The 21,645-nt window shown below is 34.8% G+C and overlaps 2 protein-coding genes across 5 annotated transcripts in view; one reads left to right on the plus strand and one right to left on the minus strand.

The window, feature by feature from the left end:
• The first annotated feature begins 2,932 nt into the window (after positions 1 to 2,932).
• LOC149805852 (serine/arginine-rich splicing factor 2-like) lies at positions 2,933 to 10,884 on the plus strand. 4 transcript variants are annotated; one of them, XR_016419814.1, is made up of 4 exons: positions 2,934 to 3,393; positions 4,234 to 4,573; positions 5,394 to 6,830; positions 9,477 to 10,884. XR_016419814.1 is itself a non-coding variant. In XM_089950579.1 (2 exons), the coding sequence occupies exons 1-2, from the start codon at positions 3,056 to 3,058 to the stop codon at positions 4,502 to 4,504; spliced, it is 609 nt and encodes a 202-aa protein (XP_089806705.1). In that variant the 5' UTR covers positions 2,933 to 3,055; the 3' UTR covers positions 4,505 to 10,884. The 4 variants fall into 4 exon arrangements, 1 of the variants encoding a protein (XP_089806705.1); XR_016419812.1 differs by having other exon boundaries at positions 5,394 to 5,583; positions 6,677 to 10,884; XR_016419815.1 differs by having other exon boundaries at positions 5,394 to 5,583.
• Positions 10,885 to 12,633: 1,749 nt separating this feature from the next.
• LOC149805853 (UNC93-like protein MFSD11) overlaps positions 12,634 to 21,645 on the minus strand; it is a 48,919-nt gene continuing 39,907 nt past the window's right edge. The window contains exon 14 of the mRNA XM_089950578.1: positions 12,634 to 21,044. The gene's annotated coding sequence lies outside the window, so the exon portion shown is untranslated. The remainder of the gene's footprint in view (positions 21,045 to 21,645) is intronic.

Consider the following 21,645-nt stretch of genomic DNA (forward strand, 5'->3'; position numbering starts at 1 on the left):
TCTCCAATTCTTCTTTCTGTCTCTGTCTAAAATTCTCCACTTGCGGTAATGAAGAAGGTAACGAAGGTTCCGGAACAAATTCTTGCGAGGAGAGAAAATCCACAAAATCCCAATTCACCTCTTCTGAAAGTAAGTCCGGGTTCCCTTGGGCGGTCTCCCCTGCTGGTGCACCCCACTGGATCGTTTTCTGAGTTTCCGTCATGTTGAATCACTATCGCATAGATTGACTGCACACAAGCGCTAGCGAATCTATATTGACTACGTGACGTCACAGACTGCTCTCTTCGGATTGGATGCGGGCTGACTGAATTCTGTAACGCGTGTTTGGATTGGTGAATGAACTCAATCCGTTTCAATCCTTTCTGTCCCTATAAATAAGCGCCGTTCACTGCATTGATTCACCTATTCTCGGAGCCTCAACATGTGGACAGACGTTGAATCTTCAACCCTTGTGTCAACAATGATGTTCAGGACGGACATGCTCATGTATGTCCGATCCAAGTGGACCGTTGTCCACAGGACCAACAGCAACCTGTGGATAAGAAGAGTCTATATAGAGAGACAAGGTTGCCTCAAGAGGACTCTGATGTATGGCCCTGCTGTAAGACGAAGTTTGAGGAAAAGAAGATGTCGCAAATGCCCGCTATGTTAAGGGCATATTAACATAAACCCAAAGGCCCTTTTCAGGGCCAGCCATATTTCTCGAAAAGAGATAGTCTTTGAATTGCCTACCCCTTTTTTAAATTTAAATTTAAATTTAAATTTTAAAAAAACTTTTTTAAAAAAAAAAAAATCCCATGTTAAATTCCCCTTGTACGTATAGTATCCCACGATTTATTCCCATGTTAATTCCCCTTGTACGTAGAGTGTCCCACGATTTATTCCCATGTTAATTCCCCTTGTACGTAAAGTGTCCCACGATTTTTCTCCATGTTAAATTTCCATTGTACGTAAAGTGTCCCAAGGGTGTTTTTAATGCTAATTCCCATTGTACGTAAAGTGTCCCCCTTCACTACTCATAGGTGTTATGTGGTTCTGTTACCGTTGTAAATTGTTTGGGAATTGAGTATGAGAGTTTGGGCGTTATGAAAGTTGGAGTTAAGGTGGTTAGAAATATACATAAAATAAGCATTATATAAGAAAATTTGAAGGGATTTGTTTCTAGAATAGGACGAAATTATCTTGCCCACATATTATTGGAGGAAATCATATTACTAAGGCATTCGTTACTATGTGTCCGGAGAAAAAAACATTATGTGGGTTAGGGTCTTAGATGCGACATGGAAAAAATCAGCTTACAGAACTGGGTGATGTGTCGGGTTTTTATTGTCATGAATTTTCGTTATTGACGATATGTAAGCGTTCTAGTGGAGTTAAATTCCTTGTCTTCATTTGATATATGCATTATTTTGACCAACTGTAAGTATTGTTTACGTAGGTTAGATTTTATTTGGCGACATACAGCAAACGATCGTAGACCAGGTAGGTATTAACATAGTTAATATTCGTCTATCTCCTACAACATTTCAGGCTCATTCACTCTTAAAACCGCTTTTGTTTCTGAGTAGATTTGGAATAACAACGAATTCCATGATTTTTCAGAAAATCTATATGCCAGGCGACATGCAATTTTCATCAAATTTGGAATCCATTCAAAATTCTAAAACAAACTGAAAAAAATTTAAATGTTTGATAGGTCTCTTATGTTGAATGAAACAATGTCTCTTCGGAAAACACGATTATTTGAGGGTATTGTAGAAATTTAACTCTAGCAACTTCGGCAACACGTATTTTTAATTGTAACGATTTTCCCAGAATCACTGATACATATTTTTTTCTTCTTCGTGCAGTTAACATGTATGTGTAATCCCTTTTGTCAAAATGCACCTCTATCCATCGGAAGAAGTACTTTTGTCCTATAACCTTAATAGGTCACAGTAACTCCAAGTTATTATGCCGTTGGCAATATTTAATTATTTGACGGGGAGGTTTTATTTACTTAAGCTACAGGTTACAACATATGTTAGGTATGTCACACATACATTCGCTAATAAAGGGCACAATAAATCCTGGCAATGGCAACATTGACGTTTTCATTTCCATGTATAAACACTGCCACCTTGTTGTCGTTTCGTATCAAACGGGATTTTGTTTGGTAACACGGTGACCATCTCTGCATGCACGACTCAATGTTTTCAAGCAACAGTTGTGACTTAGTTTACCGTTTTTGATAATTGCAATTATTCCTTAAATGTTGGTGTTTAATCTCTTTGAACACATGTATACACGAGTTTATCCTTTTTATTTGTTAAATTTGTTTTATAAATATTTAAACTAGTCATTGCAAATATTGGACGCAGACGAGTCAGTTTATACTGAAATGGACTATTTTGAAAACCAGTCAAAGGTAAATGAGTTGTTGTGTTGGCTTGCTTGAATCGAGCGCTTCCGTTTGTTTTTGAAACGCCATTAAGTCGACACTGTTAGGGACCCCTTGGCGACAGTCATGTTTGAAATTATAAATCAATAAAGGAAATGACTAAATTTTGTGCGTTTTTTATATATATTAACCTTGATGTTTTTCGTTTTACAATTGGTTGGGGGGGGGGGATATAAAGGGGTGGGGTGAGAAAGGTTTAGATAAAACTGAAGATTTGACAATTTCGGTGCCATTTCCTGTTTTTCATAAATATAAATTTACACTGTCTTCATGAAAAGTTTACTTATTTGAACTTAGTCAAGAAATATATTGTATATATTAGATTTAGATTATCAAATCATGAAAATAAACAAAGTAATGGGGCAGAGTGTTTGGAACTATTTTATTACTGTTAACATACAGACGTGTACGCAGAGTTGGTCGGCGTAGGGATAATATCCAAAATTGGTTAGTAAATGGCCTGTGGCACTTATTAAGAGGCGATGGCGAGTGCGTTGGCGCGAACAGCCTGGCACGTGACTCTTAAACATAGTTTCCAGTCTATTCCACGCTCTAGGAAGAGCTGACGCCATTTTTTGTCTGAAGGCAAACAGACGTTTATTAGTGGTAACCATCATGAGTTACGGAAGAGGACCACCAGCTATCGAGGGAATGATATCTCTCAAAGTCGATAATCTTACATATAGAACGACTCCTGAAGATTTAAGACGATCTTTTGAGAAATACGGGAAAGTAGGTGATGTGTATATACCTCGCGATCGGTTCTCGAGGGAAAGCAGAGGTTTCGCCTTTGTCCGATTCTACGACAAGAGAGATGCCGAGGATGCAATGGACGCAATGGATGGAATTATTATGGATGGGAGAGAGTTGAGAGTCCAGATGGCGAGATATGGCCGTCCTGAAGAACCATACAGAAGAGGCCCACCACGGCGATATGGTTCAAGGCGATACAGGTGTCCAGTAGTCTTGTTTTTGTCTCGATTTCTTGTCTTCTCCAGTGATACTCATTATGTTACTGTAATTCATTTTAGTTTGCCCTAATTAATATTATAGTGCGTGTTTTTTTCTCTACATTTTTTCCCACAATTTTGGCGGTCCCAAGATTTACAGGAATAAAATAATTTTCTGGAACAAATTAAATTACCCGAAGGTCCGTAACATATGTATGTTTTCTCTAATTGATACTTGTTAGTATTCAAAACAGGTTTTCATGCAGTCGGATTAAAAGGGAAAAAATGTTTTTCTTTCATTATTGTACCTTGGTTAACATTACTTGAAGTTCTTATTAAATCTGTTACTTGATAATGGTAATTATTGGAACAAAAAGGTAGTAGCTTAGTCCTGCAGTGTAAGATGCCTCGCCTGATATTTTTGGGGTGTTTGTGTGCAGTGTATTATTGTCTAAATAATGGCTTTGTGTCGCACATTCCCTGTTTCCTGGCAGATAAGTTGTATATTTTTTAAGAGTTGATACAGATGGTTGATAATAATTGCTGGAGTATTTCAGTACCTAACAACGTCGATTTGCATGCTCTCTGCATCATACCAGTGCCACGGGTCATTGCAGTTGACTTTGAATTGTTGGAACAAGAACAACAGATTCAATCCTGATTTGCAAGCAAATTGCTGTCTGTGTACATGTCTTTCAATGTAGCTTTAGCAGATCATACCTGGGCAGTACAGTATACAAATGCAGAGTTCTACAGGATGGGGGATATCAGCAAATGACAAACAGTAGTAAATTACCTAATATGTTGCTATTTAAGTAATTGTTCTGTCGTGTACTTTTTCAGCCGATCAAGATCAAGGTCACGGAGTAGAAGATCCCGATCTAAAGACAAGCGCAGGAGGAAGAGGTCATATTCCAGAAGCAATAGTAGATCATATAGTCGGAGTGCATCACGCAGCAAAAGCAGGTCTCGTTCAAAGAGCAGAGATTCTGGATCAAAATCCAGGTCTCCTTCAAAATCCAGATCAAGGTCCAAATCAGAATCACGGTCCAAGTCACTCACACCTGCATTACAAAATGGATTAGGAGAGCAAGAAGAAAATTCAGCAGAATGAGCTATGAAGACTGACTGTCATAAACACAAGATAAAACATGCAGCTTCCTCTTACACTTTACATTTGAAGGTTAAATTTGTCATATCAATCTTTGTACCATTAATCATTTTTGTAATAATGATACAGATGTTTTTAAGTTGTATTTACAAGTTGCCATCAGTCTTTGGCATTATGTATGTGAACATTTGCAATATATGATGCAAATGATTGAGCAGCATGTAAATATAGGTAAAAAGATGCCCAGAATCATTGACAAACTTTATTATGATCACGTTTTAGTGCATTTGTATCATAGCAAAGACATAGTTTGTTGTATTACTCTTATGTTCTGTATCCATATATGTTGCTCTGAACACTCTAGTTGGATGTTCCCATTATTAGAAAGATGTTTTTTTTTTGTAAACTTGAGGGGGGGGAATGTAAGCTCAGAAATTTTCTAATGACTGTAATTTTAACTCGGCATATACTACAGGAGGTAGTGGCATAAATTTTGACAAGTTCATATTATGGATATTTTTCTCATAATAAGACAATGTCCTTGGTATTGTATGAGAAATACTCTGCATGTGAACATTTTATGATCCACCACAACAGTGGAGGGGGCATGTAGTGCTGACCTTGTCGGCATTTCTTGCATTGGCCAAATTTTGTATGTTGGACACTCTAGCATTTGTATTCTATGAACACTTCTTTTTCCATGATCTGTAAAATGAGCAAGTTATAGTACATATTTATCAGTCTACAAATGTAATAATTTGAATGCAATCCTTCCATTTGTGCAGCTCTGAAAAATGTCCCTGCTTTTATAAAGAACTTTTATAGCTGTCTGATTTTAAAAAAAATTCAGTTTTGTATTGACTGTAATAGTCGCCTTTTATATATACTGCAGGTATTTTCACTACTGATATTGATAGCAGTAGGAGGCAGCTAACTCCTGTTAGGAAGTGTGGCCGTATAACGACTGGGGAGCTGTGCAGTGCTGTTGCTTGCAGTGGGTGCAGTTGCAGTTATGCAGCAACAGTATGCAGATGCCACACTTACTGCAGTATGCAGATATGCTGTCGATATATTATTAAATGGTATTTGTGAATTTCATTTTGCCTTGAGATTTAAAGGTTTTCCACTTTAGAACTGCTGCACACTTCTCATTATATGCTGCAACTTTGTGTTGAAAGTGAAGATGTAATTGCAAATCTTGCTTATGTAAAATTCAAGTTAAGTTTCTTTGAAGGAGGAAGAAAAAAAATGTTTATAGGAAAGTTCATTAGAAGATTAAATTTGGTTTGGCTAGTAATCCAGCTGATAAGAAAAGACATTTTATGGTGATAAATTGTAAATTTTGATATACTTTTTTATTTATTATTTTTAAGACGGGAACTCGAGAAAGTGTATATGCAAGACAAAAAGGCATATTTAGTTTTATGTGTAGTAATGTCTAGATATACCAGAATCTGCTGGTAACAATGTCCATATTATTACACCTTTGAAATCGTGAAAATTTTAACTGGATACACCATGGTGCAGGGGTCGACTCAACATATTTTTTGTGGGCAAGAAGGGACAGCTTAAACTGGAGATAGCCTAGTCTTGCAGAAATTGACTGGCCCTCCAAAAGATACTTAAGTACAGCTTGTGAAAATTTGATTACCTTGAAGTCCTGAGGCTGTTGGTATTGACTGGATATCCTGAAAACCCATGGGCCAGAAGCTTGTGCTTTGCAGGGCAGACAAATGTTGTTTTGCCAAACTTATTTGATGTGTTCATTGACAATTTCAGGATTCTGATCCGATGCCAGTATTTATTGATACTTTCATGAACTCTCATACCTATCACGTTTTCCAAAACTGGCAATACTGATGTATGTACTGGATGTACCATTGCAGATGATACACTAAATATATTACTCGACATGCACAAACATTCTTCAGAGCAGTTTATGACAATAATAGTTTTGTTGATTTTGTGTGATATACAGGTTTATTAAGAATAAAGCTTAACATTATGTAAGAAAGGATACATCTTTTTGTTGAGAATGTAAAGATAGATTTTTTTCTCTTGGCAACCAGGAATGGAATTGCAGTGCTTTGCTATTTAAAAGTCTGAATCTAATATTGAGTGATTTCTACTTTTTATCAGTACATAATTTTTTATTTGTCTTCATGTACACCACAGGAGTTGCTGTGGACTGCTGCAGTAAATGGCTTTCTAGCTGATATAGACTGACATTGCGGTAGCTGTGAGCTGCTTGAATGCTGTGGCAGTCTCTTACAGATTTGTTGCTGATGCTGTAATGAGCCAGCAGATATTTAAACAGGTTTTCGGCTAGGTCAGTTTGACAATTAAAAGCAAATTATACTTTTTTTTAATAGAGGCGCAACATATTTTTTTAATAACGGCTCAACATAACGATCATTTTGACATGCTTGTATATGTTCGTCTTTGCATCTGTCCACACCATAGATTTAAACTCTTATGCTAGGTTTTAACTAGATGAGATTGAAGAAAAACAAACATTTGATTTACGAAGATCCAGCTTGGACTGGTGCTTCATTTTCTTTTGATTTTTTAAAACACCAGTCTGAATATCAAATGATCAACTTCTGTGCATGTCTGTACACTTATAGGACTCGTGCATTTTAAAGATTAAACGGTGCCTTTTCGGTTTGTAGGACAAATTGGAAATATTGAAGGTTGGATTGTTTTTGTACTATATAATTGGTCAAATGCAAAAAGATAGATCAGTCTAAGACCTAGGGCAGCCATAAATTTAAGTGTGGTCTACACTTGATGCAGCACTGACTTGTCCAAGCTTTTTTATTTACATCAGTTATGTATTTGCTATGGAGTCCTACATCTATCTTGTTTGGAAAATTAACAGACACAAGTGTGATCTAGGATCTTTGCTTCATGTTCAAGTTTGCATTTTGGTCACTTTCTTTAATACAGATGGCCACATTAGGAGACATTTTTATGTTATTGAGACAAAACACCATTCCACAAAAGTGGGTCACTTAGGTCAATGTTACATACATCTTTCAGTGTCAAAACATGTATTGGATTTGGGTCGTTCATTTGGTTGGGCATCATGGTTGTAATGCAAGGGTTACTGATTCAGCATCTGCCTGGGGTAGCAGCCTCTGTGTCCTTTTGGAAATGCAAGTGACTTCCATTTCCTCTGCATCATAAAGCAGGGATCGTCCTGGGCTTCGCCAGTGTCGCAAATTGCGATTTTCTTTCCTTATTGGCGACAAAAATATCCCATCTGGCGAATTTTTTGGCGACATACTTTTTGGTTATTTAATTTGTACATACAATCATGGATTTGGACTGGATAAATTAAAAGGGAGAATGAACGGAAGCCACAAACTTGACTAAGCAATGCATTGGAATCAATCTGTTACACAAACGATCCTTTGTTCGTATTGACAACCCCATCTGTACAGTGCATTGTTACATCATAATCTGCTTATGCTGACATCTGGGCTGAGTACTGTATGCTGTGTTACAGTCAATCATGCTACCGAACTATACCTACAACTGACCGACTTCTGAAGACGCGAATAGAACAGATACAATTAATTGAATGGCTAATCCTTCTGTTATTTTTTTTTTTTTTTTTACATATACCAATACAATAGTTTTGTTGAACCTTCATAGAAAACTGATAACCTTTGAAGTACCGACTACTGCGTATAAATACAAAGCAAATGGAAAAAATCTCAATCACAAATATATCTGTCGCCAGTGCAGCATTTTACTCATTGATCTTTTCCTTTTGCCATCAATCCCGTGTTACGGCTGCAGAGACTTAAACTCCGCAACAAAAAATAGCAAAAAAAAAAAAAAACAGTTTTGCATAATTAATAATAATTATTTATTTCTCAAAATACAGGAGTGAAAGAATACCTAAATTGGGTGTGAATTTATGCTTATATATACGGTCCAATATTGCCAGGTGTTGACTCATGTAAGTTTCATTCGTGGGAATGGAGATCCTATTTTGTTTGTCGAGAAAATTTATACAGCATTCAGTGATCATTCTTGGGATTTAGGAAGCAATTCACTACAAGCTTTGTGAAGTTAGCCATGGGTGGGGTGGGGGGGCTGCTGAGAGACTACTGGTGTCACCTGTCAGCACTGTAGACAGTGAATGTGGATTCACTAAGATGAACCTCATAAAAACTGAAATCAGAAATAAACTGCATCTCATCTCTCGAGAATTTAATGAGAATCAGCATGTACAGATGTGAAAAATTAGACTTTGAAAATGCATTCAACAAGTGGGCAGCCCTAAAATCGCGACGGATCTTCATGTAACACTTTGTAACATTTTGTTAATGCTTGTTGTAATTAGAGTATTGACTAAACCATCTTTTGTAATTTTCATTGCCTGTTACATTAATAGACTAAATTAACACTTGAAAAAATGTACACTACTTGTTCTGGCGACACTTTTTGAAAATTGGCGACAAAATAATGAGGTTGGCGATTTTTTTGTCGACAGCTTTTTAAAAGCCAGGACCATCCCTGATAAAGCAAGCAATATGTTTAAAGTATTGTTAAAAGTCTACCAAGTTGTACAACTTTTTAAGTTCCTTAGAAAGTGATGTGGGAGTCGTAATGCTTTTTCCATATACTCCATGAAAAAAGTTTGCATTTAGTTGGCATGGTTGGGTGGAAAGAATAGGTTTTTGAATTTATATTCAAGTCCTAGCCACCAGTATATTACACCAACACCACATATTGCAGTGATTTTGATACAATTAGCTTAAAACGATTGGAAGTGCAAGTAAATCCCTGTTTTGATACTTGTGCCCTGCTAGAGTAATATTGAATAGCAATACTGGATTTTATATTTTGATAATTGACTGATTTTTTTGCATAGAATTCGTTTATAATCAACTATTTTGACCTTGCATAAATTCATTTTTATATCCATCAATATTTTAACCTATGTTCCTGTATACACTAGGAGCGGTGTGTTGTTGCGGCAACTGCTGTGCGGTGCAGTGCAGCTGTTTAAAATAGCAGAGGTGGTGGAATGGGGTTTGCTGTTAGCAGTCGGTGTAAATCAACTTTTGTGCAGCTGTGCCTTTGTTCCAGTTATGCTGTCCGTTGCTGTAGGCTGTTTGCAGTCCCAATTCTGATGTCACTTGTGTGTAGCGATATTCTCAATCCATTCAAAATTTTCAGCCTAATATACCGGATGTCTGAAGAGACAATAAATTGTGGGGCTATTCCATTTAAATGTACCTTTGGTAGGGGGAACATACTTTTTCCGGCAGAAAACATTTTTTTCTGTAGGTGGTACCCTAAGTTGATTATCCCTTCTACATGCAGATTTAATTGGAATGGCACTGCTAAAAGGTTCTTTTATTAAATTCTAAAAAATATTAAATGACTTCATCTTGTGATGGAGTTGTGGTTTTGTTAAACCTTGCCTTGGAGGTCATTGGACGACTGTAATATAGTGTGCCATGTTCCCTGAAGATTGTAAGAAATGCTTTTAGTGGGATGACATTTATTATTCTGAGATGATTTGGGGTTGGGCTAGAAATGTTCAGACATTAAACAAATTTGCGCTATTTGTTTAATTATAAGTCATGCACAAGTTATCTTGTCACTTTGTGTATTGTTTGTATGATTTATTTACTGTAACTGCAGGTGGTGTACTGTCAACAGTGCCCAGCTTTGTAAAGGGTAGAGGTTGCAACTTAAGTGCTTTGATAGTTTTCAGAAGTTGCATTTGAAAATCTGTGCTTGAATTTGTTGATGATGGCAGACCTTTTAAATGGTCTAATGAAATGGAGTAGGATCAGAAATTACTTATTTAGTTTTGCACACCGATTCATTTTATCTAGATTGTATTAAGAGATTCCTAACTGGGACAATTACAATTTGAAGGAAAAAAACGTTTTTAAAAAATGAATATTCCTTGTGCTTAGGTGCTGTAAAGTGTTACTACTGGAAGATACCCCCCCCCCCCCAAGACCTGCACATACTTTACAAATGAAAATTACAGATAAAATCTAAGTATTCATATTAGATATATACAGTGTATTGAAGTTGTCAGTAATGTGGATTTGCAGTAATTGGTACATTAAAGCTGTATAAATTTTAATCATCTGTAAGAAATGTCATTAAGTTTTTGTTAGTATTGATCATTTAATTCTAGTCAAATTGTGGTATGATAGACATTGATAGTGGAATTTTAATTATCATGTTTTCCAGTAAAGACCAATTTCCTTCATGGCACCACATTGTCATACTTAAGGGTGGTAAATGAGAAGCAGTCTTCTGTGGCCAAGAAAACATTTTGTTTTGGAATCGAAGCAGTTAAGTATGCATACATTTAATGAGTAATAAAATCTTTGTAGTGATTTGCTCTTTTGTTTTCTTTGTAGACATTAGCTTGTGCTTGATTTGTATTGTGGCAACGTGCAACAGATTGAAAGATTTGATTATTGCATTTTCTCCTGGTCATGGAGCAAAAGAACAGAGATGTTGGTCACTGTCGAAGAACCAAAAGTGCTGCACTAGTTAAAGCAATATCGGATAACGCCACAGATAACTGTTCCCCAAGGTCAACCAGCAGGCAAGAAGCCTGAACTGAAGTTGGTACAAATGATGCTAATTCAGAATTAAATACAACTGATGATGAAAAAAAATTCAAATTCCTTCATCTCAAAATCCACAAGGCTTAGATATGTGCAAATTTGTATATAAAACAATCTGGCTTTATGGGCTTTTAATCTGTACAAGTCATGCCCATCCACCATTAAACATGATTGTTGTTACTAAACTGAAAATGAGATATTGTCATGGTATTTTTCACTAATTTATGTCTAAATTTAATAATCTATATCCCTATTTTCACTAATTGAGAGCCTGGAAGGTTGGCAGCTATGAATGTGACCTGGTACTCGCGATTTGCATTGCTAGTCGCATGAGTACACAAATCTAGCAACTCGTATTTTCAAATGTTGTAGAGAAAGAGAAAAATATTCAATGAAAGTCATATACTGGTTGTAATCAAAATACAAAACCAAAAGAACACAAAAGTTTTCCATATTTATATATTCCAAGAACAACTTGGAGTTTTGTTGTATCACTGACTACCATGTTGACATGTGCTCTCTGCATGATAAATCAGACTGGCCAGATTGCTGGTTTTTACAAAAAGTATCCAACTTTCATTTAACATAATTGAATTTCTCTACAACAGCATTAAAATGGAGTTTGTTGTTGATACAACATTACTAATGAACTAATGATGTTGTCGTTTGAGATTCGTGAAGTGCCTAGTAATGCAAATGGCAAGTACTGGGTCAAGTTTCATCAATGCCGTAGTTTTGTCTAGTCTGTCAGCGGAATAAAGACACAATTATAATACTTGCCATGTCTGAGAAAATAATTTTTCTATTGATTTCATGCAGGTATAAGTCGATATAACATAAGTTTAAATTTTCTATGCCCGCTGGTAAGCGACTACCACATGGTGGCGTCTAATTCCAGATTTTCGATATGCACTTGCAACGACCCCACACCCCAACCTACATGTCCAAATATGAAAACAGGTGGGAATATTCGGAGGAAACCCAGATTAGAAAACAGACTCCTATTCGTTTTAATTCAAATTGTTGAATCTCGGAGCTGAAATGAGATATTGTCCTTTGTATTAAAAAACTATTCAAGCCCCTGTATCAATACAGGTTAGGTGACTGGTTTAACGAATTACAAGAAGACAAGTTGATTTTACAGAAACTTCAGTCCTTGTTTATACATCAGTATATAATTTTGAAGATCTTTTGTCCAAATTTAAATCGATCCTTTCAAAAATGTTGGATTTTTAACCAGATCTTGTTTGGGATTTTATTGGCTCAGATAAATTCAGGGTTAAACTCTTTGTTACAAGACAAGGTTCTAACTATTTGCATTGTTTTTTTTAATACTGCAATAGCAAATGTTTACTTTCTATAAGATGCATATATATATATATATATATATATATATATATATATATATATATATATATATATGTATGTAACATGTATTGCTATATAATTCTTTAGAATTAAAGGTTTGAAAGGAAACAAAACCAGTTAAAAACATACTGCAGGTCAGCAAAATAAAGTTATAATTTTTATTTCATACATTAAAATTACTTTACATGCAAAATTTATAGGTGTATAATCGACTTGTTTTGTGTGATACATTTTGTGGTTTTGTACATGATCATCTTTTTTGGCTTAGATTGTTTTGGAGTCTTGAAAGAGAACAATCTTTAGATTTGGATTAGTAATGATGATATATGAACCTTAAAAGAATTAATTTCATCCTGGAAATTTATCTTTAGAAAAGCGTGGGAACCCTGGATTAAAACCTCAAGTTGATACAACTTTACATCTAATTGGAGTAGCAATAACAAAATTCTGGGGATGGGCGCAATGATATAATAAGACTTTTTGTGCAAACAGATTTCTGGACAGTTGAAAAATCCATTTGTCAGACAATATGGCTTATCTAACAAAATTGCTTTTCTACAGTATGATTTCTGGACACAAAACACTTGTCATAATGCAGGTTTTACAAAAAAAAATGAATGTCTGTTGTTACATGGCCTCGCTTAGAATGCAAGGATAAGGCAGTTGTGTGGTTTATTTTTATCAACAATGCCTCAGTAAGAGATCATTGTACCATACAGTCATGTGGTACACTTTCATGAGCAGTGCCAGTTAGAGATCATTGTACCATATAATTTCTAGTGGTACACTTACATGAACAGTGCCACAGTTAGAGATCACTGTTAGTCATTAGTGATGTCCAAGCAACGTTTGTTCCAATGCATTGTTGTTCTAGAGCAGTATTTAAGAAAATAAATGAGACACAAATCCATATTTGTAATCACTGATCAACTCAAACAAAATATATCACATGAGTAATTAGCATAGTTTAATTTGAACATTTTTAAACAAAATAAGTTGAAAAGCAGGACATGGCAGTTGTATTTCTGATGGTCAGTTGCAACAAAACCCTTGAAGGTGACAATGCCATCTCCGATGCAATGAGAAATGTGACCACTGTGTTTCACTTTTCTAACTAATTTGGCCTGAATAATGAATCAACAATACAAAGTTGATACTAGCTATTTAACTTGTTAATACTGAAATGAAAATTTTCTTTTATATCATATGATGTAAAGAGCGGAAAAATATAATGATAATTAAGTTGTAAATTTATTAAGCAAGTATAAAACAGATGAACATCCACATTCAAGTAGTTAGTATAGTTCTTTTGTTTAAGATATCATGGGCAACAATAAGTGTGCCTGCAATATACTTCATTTAAGCAAAATGACACAAAATCTTTGGTCCTGATGAAAATTCTGCTGTTATTTTTGTGTGCTCCAAATGAGAATGAAAAATAATCCCAGGTTCACACCAGACCTTAAAAGTCTGAACCAGCAATGTAAATATGCTTTGTAATACTAGGCTGAAATTTGAAACAAAAATATATTTAACACTGATCAAACGCAATACAAAAAACAAGTTCCTCATAGGGATTGAAGCTCTACTGACTAAAAAGAATTTCCAGGAATCCAAAGTAAGACTTCTCTTCAATTGCCAAATGTTTAAACCATCTCTGATATTCTTAAGTAATAAAAAGATTTTCAACATGGTCATGGTAGTAGCCATTTTACATGAAAGATCAGCAATATTTTCATTTAGGACCACCTAGACATCACGAGAAGTTTCCTGATGAAAGCCCATATTGATATGACCATTCCTTCAGGAGAAATTGTGATAAGACTTTTAAGATGGTCATCGTATCGGATGTACAAGTGATACCATTTCCATTTTGGATCAACTGTCTCATAAGAAATCTTCTGGTGGTGAAAACCCCATTTCAGTATGACTTTCATAAGGAGTAGCGGTAAAGTTTAAAAGTTTAGGAGAATTAGTGATAAAAAAACCTTGCTGCTAATGAATGGATGGACAACAGGCCATCAGATAAACTCTTCTGATCTATGATTGGTAGAGGTAAAAGATTTAAATGAAGATGACACTGTCACTTTGTGTAGTGTTTCTGACACAGGTGATGAAAAGTAATTATATTATTGAATATATTTATGTTATTTGTTTTAAAAATCGCCCAAAATAGAATCACTTCACATTAGTATGCAATCTAGAATGAAAAAACTGCACACAAAAATCAGCTGTGCTAGAATTTCAAACCATATGAATGAGTGATAACTGCACCATTATTGCATAGTCAGTTTGAATACATATGCATGCCACAGGAGTAACAAATTTACAGGTATACCTGTACATGGATACAGTTAGTATTAACATGTCATAATAAGATATTCAATTATGACTCGTTATCCTGAAGACATGCTTCACAATAATTAATAAAATGAAGGTATTCCTCAAAATACATAATACAACAATTCCATCTCTGGTTCACTGTCTTAATCATTTAAACAATAGCATATCCACACATCAAAATCATTATCATTTAAACAATAGCATATCCACACATCAAAATCATTATCATTTAAACAATAGCCTATCCACACTCATCAAAATCATTATCATTTAAACAATAGCCTATCCACACTCATCAAAATCATTATCATTTAAACAATAGCATATCCACATTCATCAAAATCATTATCATTTAAACAATAGCATATCCAAATTCACCAAAATCATTATCATTTAAACAATAGCATATCCACACTCATCAAAATCATTATCAATGTATAATTCAAGTAGAACTGCAAACTGCATAGACACTGATCTACAATCACATAGTGACACAAATCAGGCTCTATGCTTTTCTAAAGAAGTTTTAAGATGAATGAATAGCATAGACCCTGCTCTGTTGCATGTTACTTGTGCACATCAATGTTCACACTGTTGGGGTGTGTGTGTGTGTGATTAGGATTTTTAAACATAGCTTTAACAATTTTTCAGTCATATCGCTACGATGTCTGCAGTGTGACAGTTTATAGTCTAGTACTAGGACATAATGCCGCAGACATGTGTGATGTCCCCCCAAGTCACATTATCCTGGCACCAGGCCAACCAGTCCTAACGCTAACCTCTTAATGCTGAGCGCCTAGCAAGGCAGCTGTTAGTACCATTTTTGGTATGACTCTTCTGAGGCGGACACTCTAACCACTAGGACACCGAAGTGGTCCTGTTTGTTGGATGCACATAATATATATATGAACATATAAAGTATATTTGAATTAAAGATATGTTATTCCTTAATGTATCTGACTGACAGAATGGCTTTCTATGTTGAGACATATAAACATGTTATATATCACAACACATCAAAATCTTAACCTACATCTTTCATAAACACTAGAAATTTATTACTGATATTCCATAAAACTGCCTCTCTTTAACATAACAATTGCCATTACTCCTTGTTGCTCTGTATCTCTACAAAGTATTGAACAGGAACAATAAAAAATTGAACAGGATCAATAAAATATTCCAATACCGCTAATATACTATATCCAATCATATATAAGTTCATTTTTTCATCACAGATTGACTGACTCACTGGTGTGAGATGGCACATCAACACATAAAAGGTTAAATTATGCTGAGACAATGAGAATAATGCACCTTGCCAAGAAACATCACAGCATAAGATGGCTCAGTATGGGCAGGATTCAAACCTGCACCATTCCGCATCATAAAATAAATCATCTCTTAAGAGAAGAACTGCTGGATATGATGCTTAATTAAATAAATAAAAATCTATTTTAAAAAATCATACTTTGTTTATATCTACTTCAATTGTATCAATATTTTTTGTCAAAAGTTTATTTATTAAATGCTTCTAAAAATTTATTAGGTACACATTTATTGACTATTGTGGTACTGGATTTGTACCAAATGATCCTACTTTTTCGTACACCTGTATTAGGAAAAATAATAGGAGTGACCTACTCGAAGAATGTTCTACGTTCTATACAAAAATTCATAAGATTCTTTTCTGAAAAAGCACACTGAATGGATTGATTAAAAAATTTTGTGAAATTATAAGCATCTGTGTCTAACAGTGAAAACAACATGTACATGTAAATTGTGATTTTACTGATCTGACCTAAGTTAATTTGCAGTGCAGTTTCTTGATTTGGTCACTAATCCAGGTTTCAAAACACATGAGTATATGTATACTTGCTGAAAGAAAGGTAACAATTTTAGTTATGAAAAACTTAATTCTGTGATTGCTGCCTTGTATATAAAATAAAATGACAAATTCTGAATAAAGAAAAGTGGGATCTGAAGACGTGATTAATGCTTTTTCCCAACAAATTACTGTTTAACATCAATGTTGTAGCTGTAAATGACTATTATTCATGAAACAAACAGTGAAAATGCATGCGTGCATGTTAATCAATCTAGAACTGTATTACACTCAGTGACTAAGACAAGCTTATAACACAAACTGTCAATATAAAGACCCCAAAACAACACTCGAGTATTAAATCAATTGTTGTAGAGAGATAGGTTCCCACCCATGACTTGGAGAAAATCTTTTAGTAACTATTGTTAGCAATCATAAATCACACTCCTCTGCATAAGCAACAGAGTACTTGGCTAAAAAAAAGCATACAATTAACACAACTAATTATTTTTACAGAAAAATGTTTCACAAGCTCTTCAATCAGCTTAACTAACTGAAGCATAAGTATAAGCATCAATTAAAAATCCACACCACTGAACATGCTAAAAATATTCAAGCAGATAAATATTGCACGACTTAGATTACGCATTTAGCATGTCGATTATATACAGCTTCTGAAAATTCTTGAGGATTAAAATAATATTGTATACATACAAATGTATTTAATCATACCTAATGTACAATGTCATAAAGTATTCAGGATACAGCAACAAATAATACAATTTTCTGAACATTAAAAATGTGCAAACATTCATTCTTTAATACTCAACAGAGGACCTGCTCAATGAGATAGATACTTTAAATGCTTGCTGCTATTCTTCCATAAAAGGAAAAGTGCATCTATATTGACTCGAGGATATGAAAAGTTTTGTTCTATTCAGATTACTTCCAATTTATTCCAAAATCATTTTTATTAGCTGTGTTTTCTCTCTTACTAACAAAGGTCTTGTGACTGATCACCCCTTCATCAAAAATGCATCTTTCTGGCTTACCATACATAACCAAAAAAGTATGCTGTTCCAATATTACAAGCATCTATAACCCCTGAATGCCCAAGTTGGTAGTGTTTGCAAATGAAGAAAAAAAGAAAGCATTAAAAAAAAAAAAGTCTGGAACAATCAAAAAATATTTTGAACTTTAACAGGCTGTTATTTAGACAATGTCTGCACTGGAACATCAAGTTTGACATGGATGCCACTCCATTAGGATACCCACTTTTAGCTGCATTATTGTTAAGTTATTAAATGATACAAATCACCAAGCTTCATCTATCTACCGTCTGTCTATAAATCACTGGTAAATAATAAATATCCAACACTCTACTAACTAACCTCATGCATAGCTATGCAACATCATTACATAATAACATCTGTAGTGCAAAAACGTTTCTAACTCGGAGGCAGCATGGCTCACTTTAGACACCTCAAATTTTATTAACATGTACGAATATAAAATGTTATAACCTGACCAGCTTTCAGTGAATTTTTGTGATACTATCACTACCAAAGAAACATTTGCATCTAATAATATGGTAACATTTTATAATGAACAAATTAAATTCGATAGATAATTCTAAGCAAATGGATAAACATGGCACTCTTGGTGCTAATGAATTACAAAATGCATAACATAATTAAGTTACAAATGCATTGCAGATAAAGCAGTGAAGATCAATATATTTACTTTTGTTACTGTATTTACTGACAGAAAAAAATAACAGTAATTGGTTTTGTTTGTGGAATGTATTTAAAGTGCATAAATTGGCATCTCAATTGGAAAGGCATCTAAATTAGCACTATTATCAAAAACCAAGCAATCAACAAACCAAAAGATGTTGAGGATGGTTAATACAGACACATAAAGTGCAAGAAATATCCTCCTGACAGCACATGTAATTGACAACAATGCCAGCTCATGAGCCATTTCTTGCCAAGTCATCATAACTGTGTATACCTGGCATGGACACTGATAAAGGTGTCACAGAATCTATAGTGTTGGCCATGGATTCAGTTTATTTCCAACCAGCCTATCATTGAATATATTCACTGCCAGTCACAATCACATCTTGCTAAAAGAAAAATGACTTCAGAGTTGAAAAAGTGTGACTGATACTCTGTGTTGACAACTAAATCTGTAAATTTCTCATCCTAACTGGGTGGCAGAGTTTCAAGGGTTCACAAGTCACTTTCAGTTCTGTTGTATCCGCTGAGGCTGGTAATGCCCTGTATGGCTGAATACCATTCATGCCTAGGTAAGACAACTTCACAAATTTTAACAAGCAAAAGTGGGATGTCCAAGTTTGAGGTATGGGACTTTTAAATTCCATCCATGGGAGTACAGGGCTTCAAAAAATGATGAAGTGCATTAAACTTTAAGGAAGTTGTAATACCGCTTCAGAATCATAAGAGTATAACAAGTTAGAGCAGCCCAGGTCAGCTGCATCATAGTACTTGGGAAAGATGCTTAGCTCCCATTTCCCTGGCATGATATACCATATATACTCAGTTATAAGTCAAGTTAAACTGCAAACAACAAAGATCCTGATCTGCCATAGCATATTGCACCAGAAGGTCAGGGTGTATGTTTATTCTACTGATTACTGCTAACAAATTGCACAGACCCAGATCTGCCAGCACATTATGCAACAGCAGATCTGGGTCTGTTCAGTGTGCAGTTGTCAACAATGTGTTAAAATACCACTCAAACAACACCCCATAGAGAATATCGTCAAACCTTGGCATTGCGGATTCAAAGCATGCACAGTAAACAGACTGAAGGTAGCGGCATGAAACATGAATAGATCATAAATGAAGGAGATAATGTACATAGAAATGCACCACTCATGTATGAAACTGTATGAAAACACATAAATGTTTGTGCACATCCTGGAATTTGTCTTTGAAATTTGGATTCTAGGGGGATTACCTTTTAAAATTAGGGTTCTAGCTTCTTCATTTTATACACGTGTATTAGTTCTTATATCAGCATTATTTAGGAATATGTTAAACACAAAACACTAAATCCAGTGCTTCATATTTACAATGATGAAACTGTATTTAATTGACCACTAACTTGATACATGTTGAAGAACCAGTTCCCTAATGAACTATGAAATTGTATCTATCTGACCACTAACTTGATAATCTTTGAAGAACACAGTTCCCTAATGAACTGCAAAACTGTATCCAGCTAATCACTAACTTGATAGTGAAGAACCCATGTCCTAATGAACTATGAAATTGTATCTAACTGACCACTAACCTGATAATCTTTGAAGAACCAAAGTCCCCTAATGAACTGTAAAACTGTGTCAAACTAATCACTAACTTTACATGTTGAAGAACCCATGTCCCCTAATGAACTGTGAAACTGAAATAAACTCATCTATGTGACTGAATATGGGTACAAAATCTCTAATCTCATTCATCAAACTTCTATTTATCCTGCTATTAAATTTACATAAAATCTTGTCACAGAAAGAAGTTTTTGAAGATCAAAATCTTATCAAAAACCTGGGGTAATCCTATGATATTTTTTTTCAATCCTTTTTAGGAATTTACAGGGATCCCTGTTGACTTTTTTAAATCATGTACATGTCTCAAGTGATCCATTTTTGTGTAAATTTATGTAATCATTCCTTGTGTAAATTTATGTGGTTAATCTTTCTGTAAATTAATTTGATTTATCTCTGTGTAAATTCATGTGATCTTTGTGTAATTTCATGAAAAGTTTTGGATGCAAAGATTTTGTGATAATGCAATAAGATTTTTAAAAGCACACAAATCTGATGCAAGTTGATGCAACTTCACATACATTAAAAGAAATAAAATATAGGTAATTTACTGTTAACACATGTACAAATGCTCTACAGGTCATGCTCAATTTATACCAATTTGACTTGTGCGCTTTTTTTTAATGCCATTTATAATGACGAAATAGCATTCAATTTGCACTATTGTGCTCATTTTTATACCATCGCTGGTGCCATGTGCTGTGACTCGCACGCAGCTCACATGCATGCATTTACATTACTTTCAATCTATGCCATAACCTCAGGATTGAACCTATGGTGTAAATCAAGCCTCACCTGTAATTGATATTGTGTACTGTATGATACTGTCTACTTAGAATGGCACTGTGTATTGTGTATGATATTGTCTACCTTGTATGAAATTATGTACTGTCTTTCACAACATTTTTATATATGTACAATAACACACTTTCTCAAAGTAAACACTGCTGCATTACATACTAACAATTGTTATGGTTCAAATACAGAGTTCATCTCCATCACATCTTCATCCTCATCAGCTTGGTCAATGTCTTCCTGAAATTAAGGGCATGTGATATTTAGGAAAAACTTAAAATCATTACTGTTAAGCATTTTATTTCATAAGCATTATCCTGCTACATACAGTCAAACATGTCTTAAATATCACCTACATTAAGCAATTACCTGTCTTAAACGACGTCCAATTGTTCATGGTCTCATAATCCAAGTTACTGTAAAAATGAACCTTTATCAAGCAACATGTCTTTTCACTTCCTCAAGAATGGCTGTGTATGAATGGTTTGAATGCAATAAAAATTTAGGCAAATTTTGTGAAGTTCCAATAATATTTTTAATCATGCTCATACATCTACACACACACACACACACACACACACACACACACACACAAACACACACACACACAAACACACACACTCACTACTGTTGTTATAGAGTCTGATAAAAACTAACAACCTGTATTAAAATCGCACATGGTTATGTTTGATGTCCAGGTACAGATGACATAATAAAATCCTATGTGCCAGAACCAACCTAGATGGGAAACCGTGACATTCAGGGAAGTACTTAGGTAAGCTTATTACATCATAGACACAATATTGATACTGTTGTTACAGAGTCTGATAGGAACTAACAA

The sequence above is a fragment of the Sinohyriopsis cumingii genome, chromosome 2 (genome assembly GCF_028554795.1).
Source record: "Sinohyriopsis cumingii isolate HCF-2022 chromosome 2, ASM2855479v2, whole genome shotgun sequence".
Taxonomy (NCBI): Eukaryota; Metazoa; Mollusca; class Bivalvia; order Unionida; family Unionidae; genus Sinohyriopsis; species Sinohyriopsis cumingii.

What these genes read in the sequence shown, in the direction of transcription:
- LOC149805852 (XM_089950579.1), top strand. Translation starts at nt 3,056, where the DNA reads ATGAGTTACGGAAGAGGACCACCAGCTATCGAGGGAATGATATCTCTC. An exon ending in TATGGTTCAAGGCGATACAG is followed by an intron (nt 3,394 to 4,233) that starts GTGTCCAGTAGT and finishes GTACTTTTTCAG; the next exon opens with CCGATCAAGATCAAGGTCAC.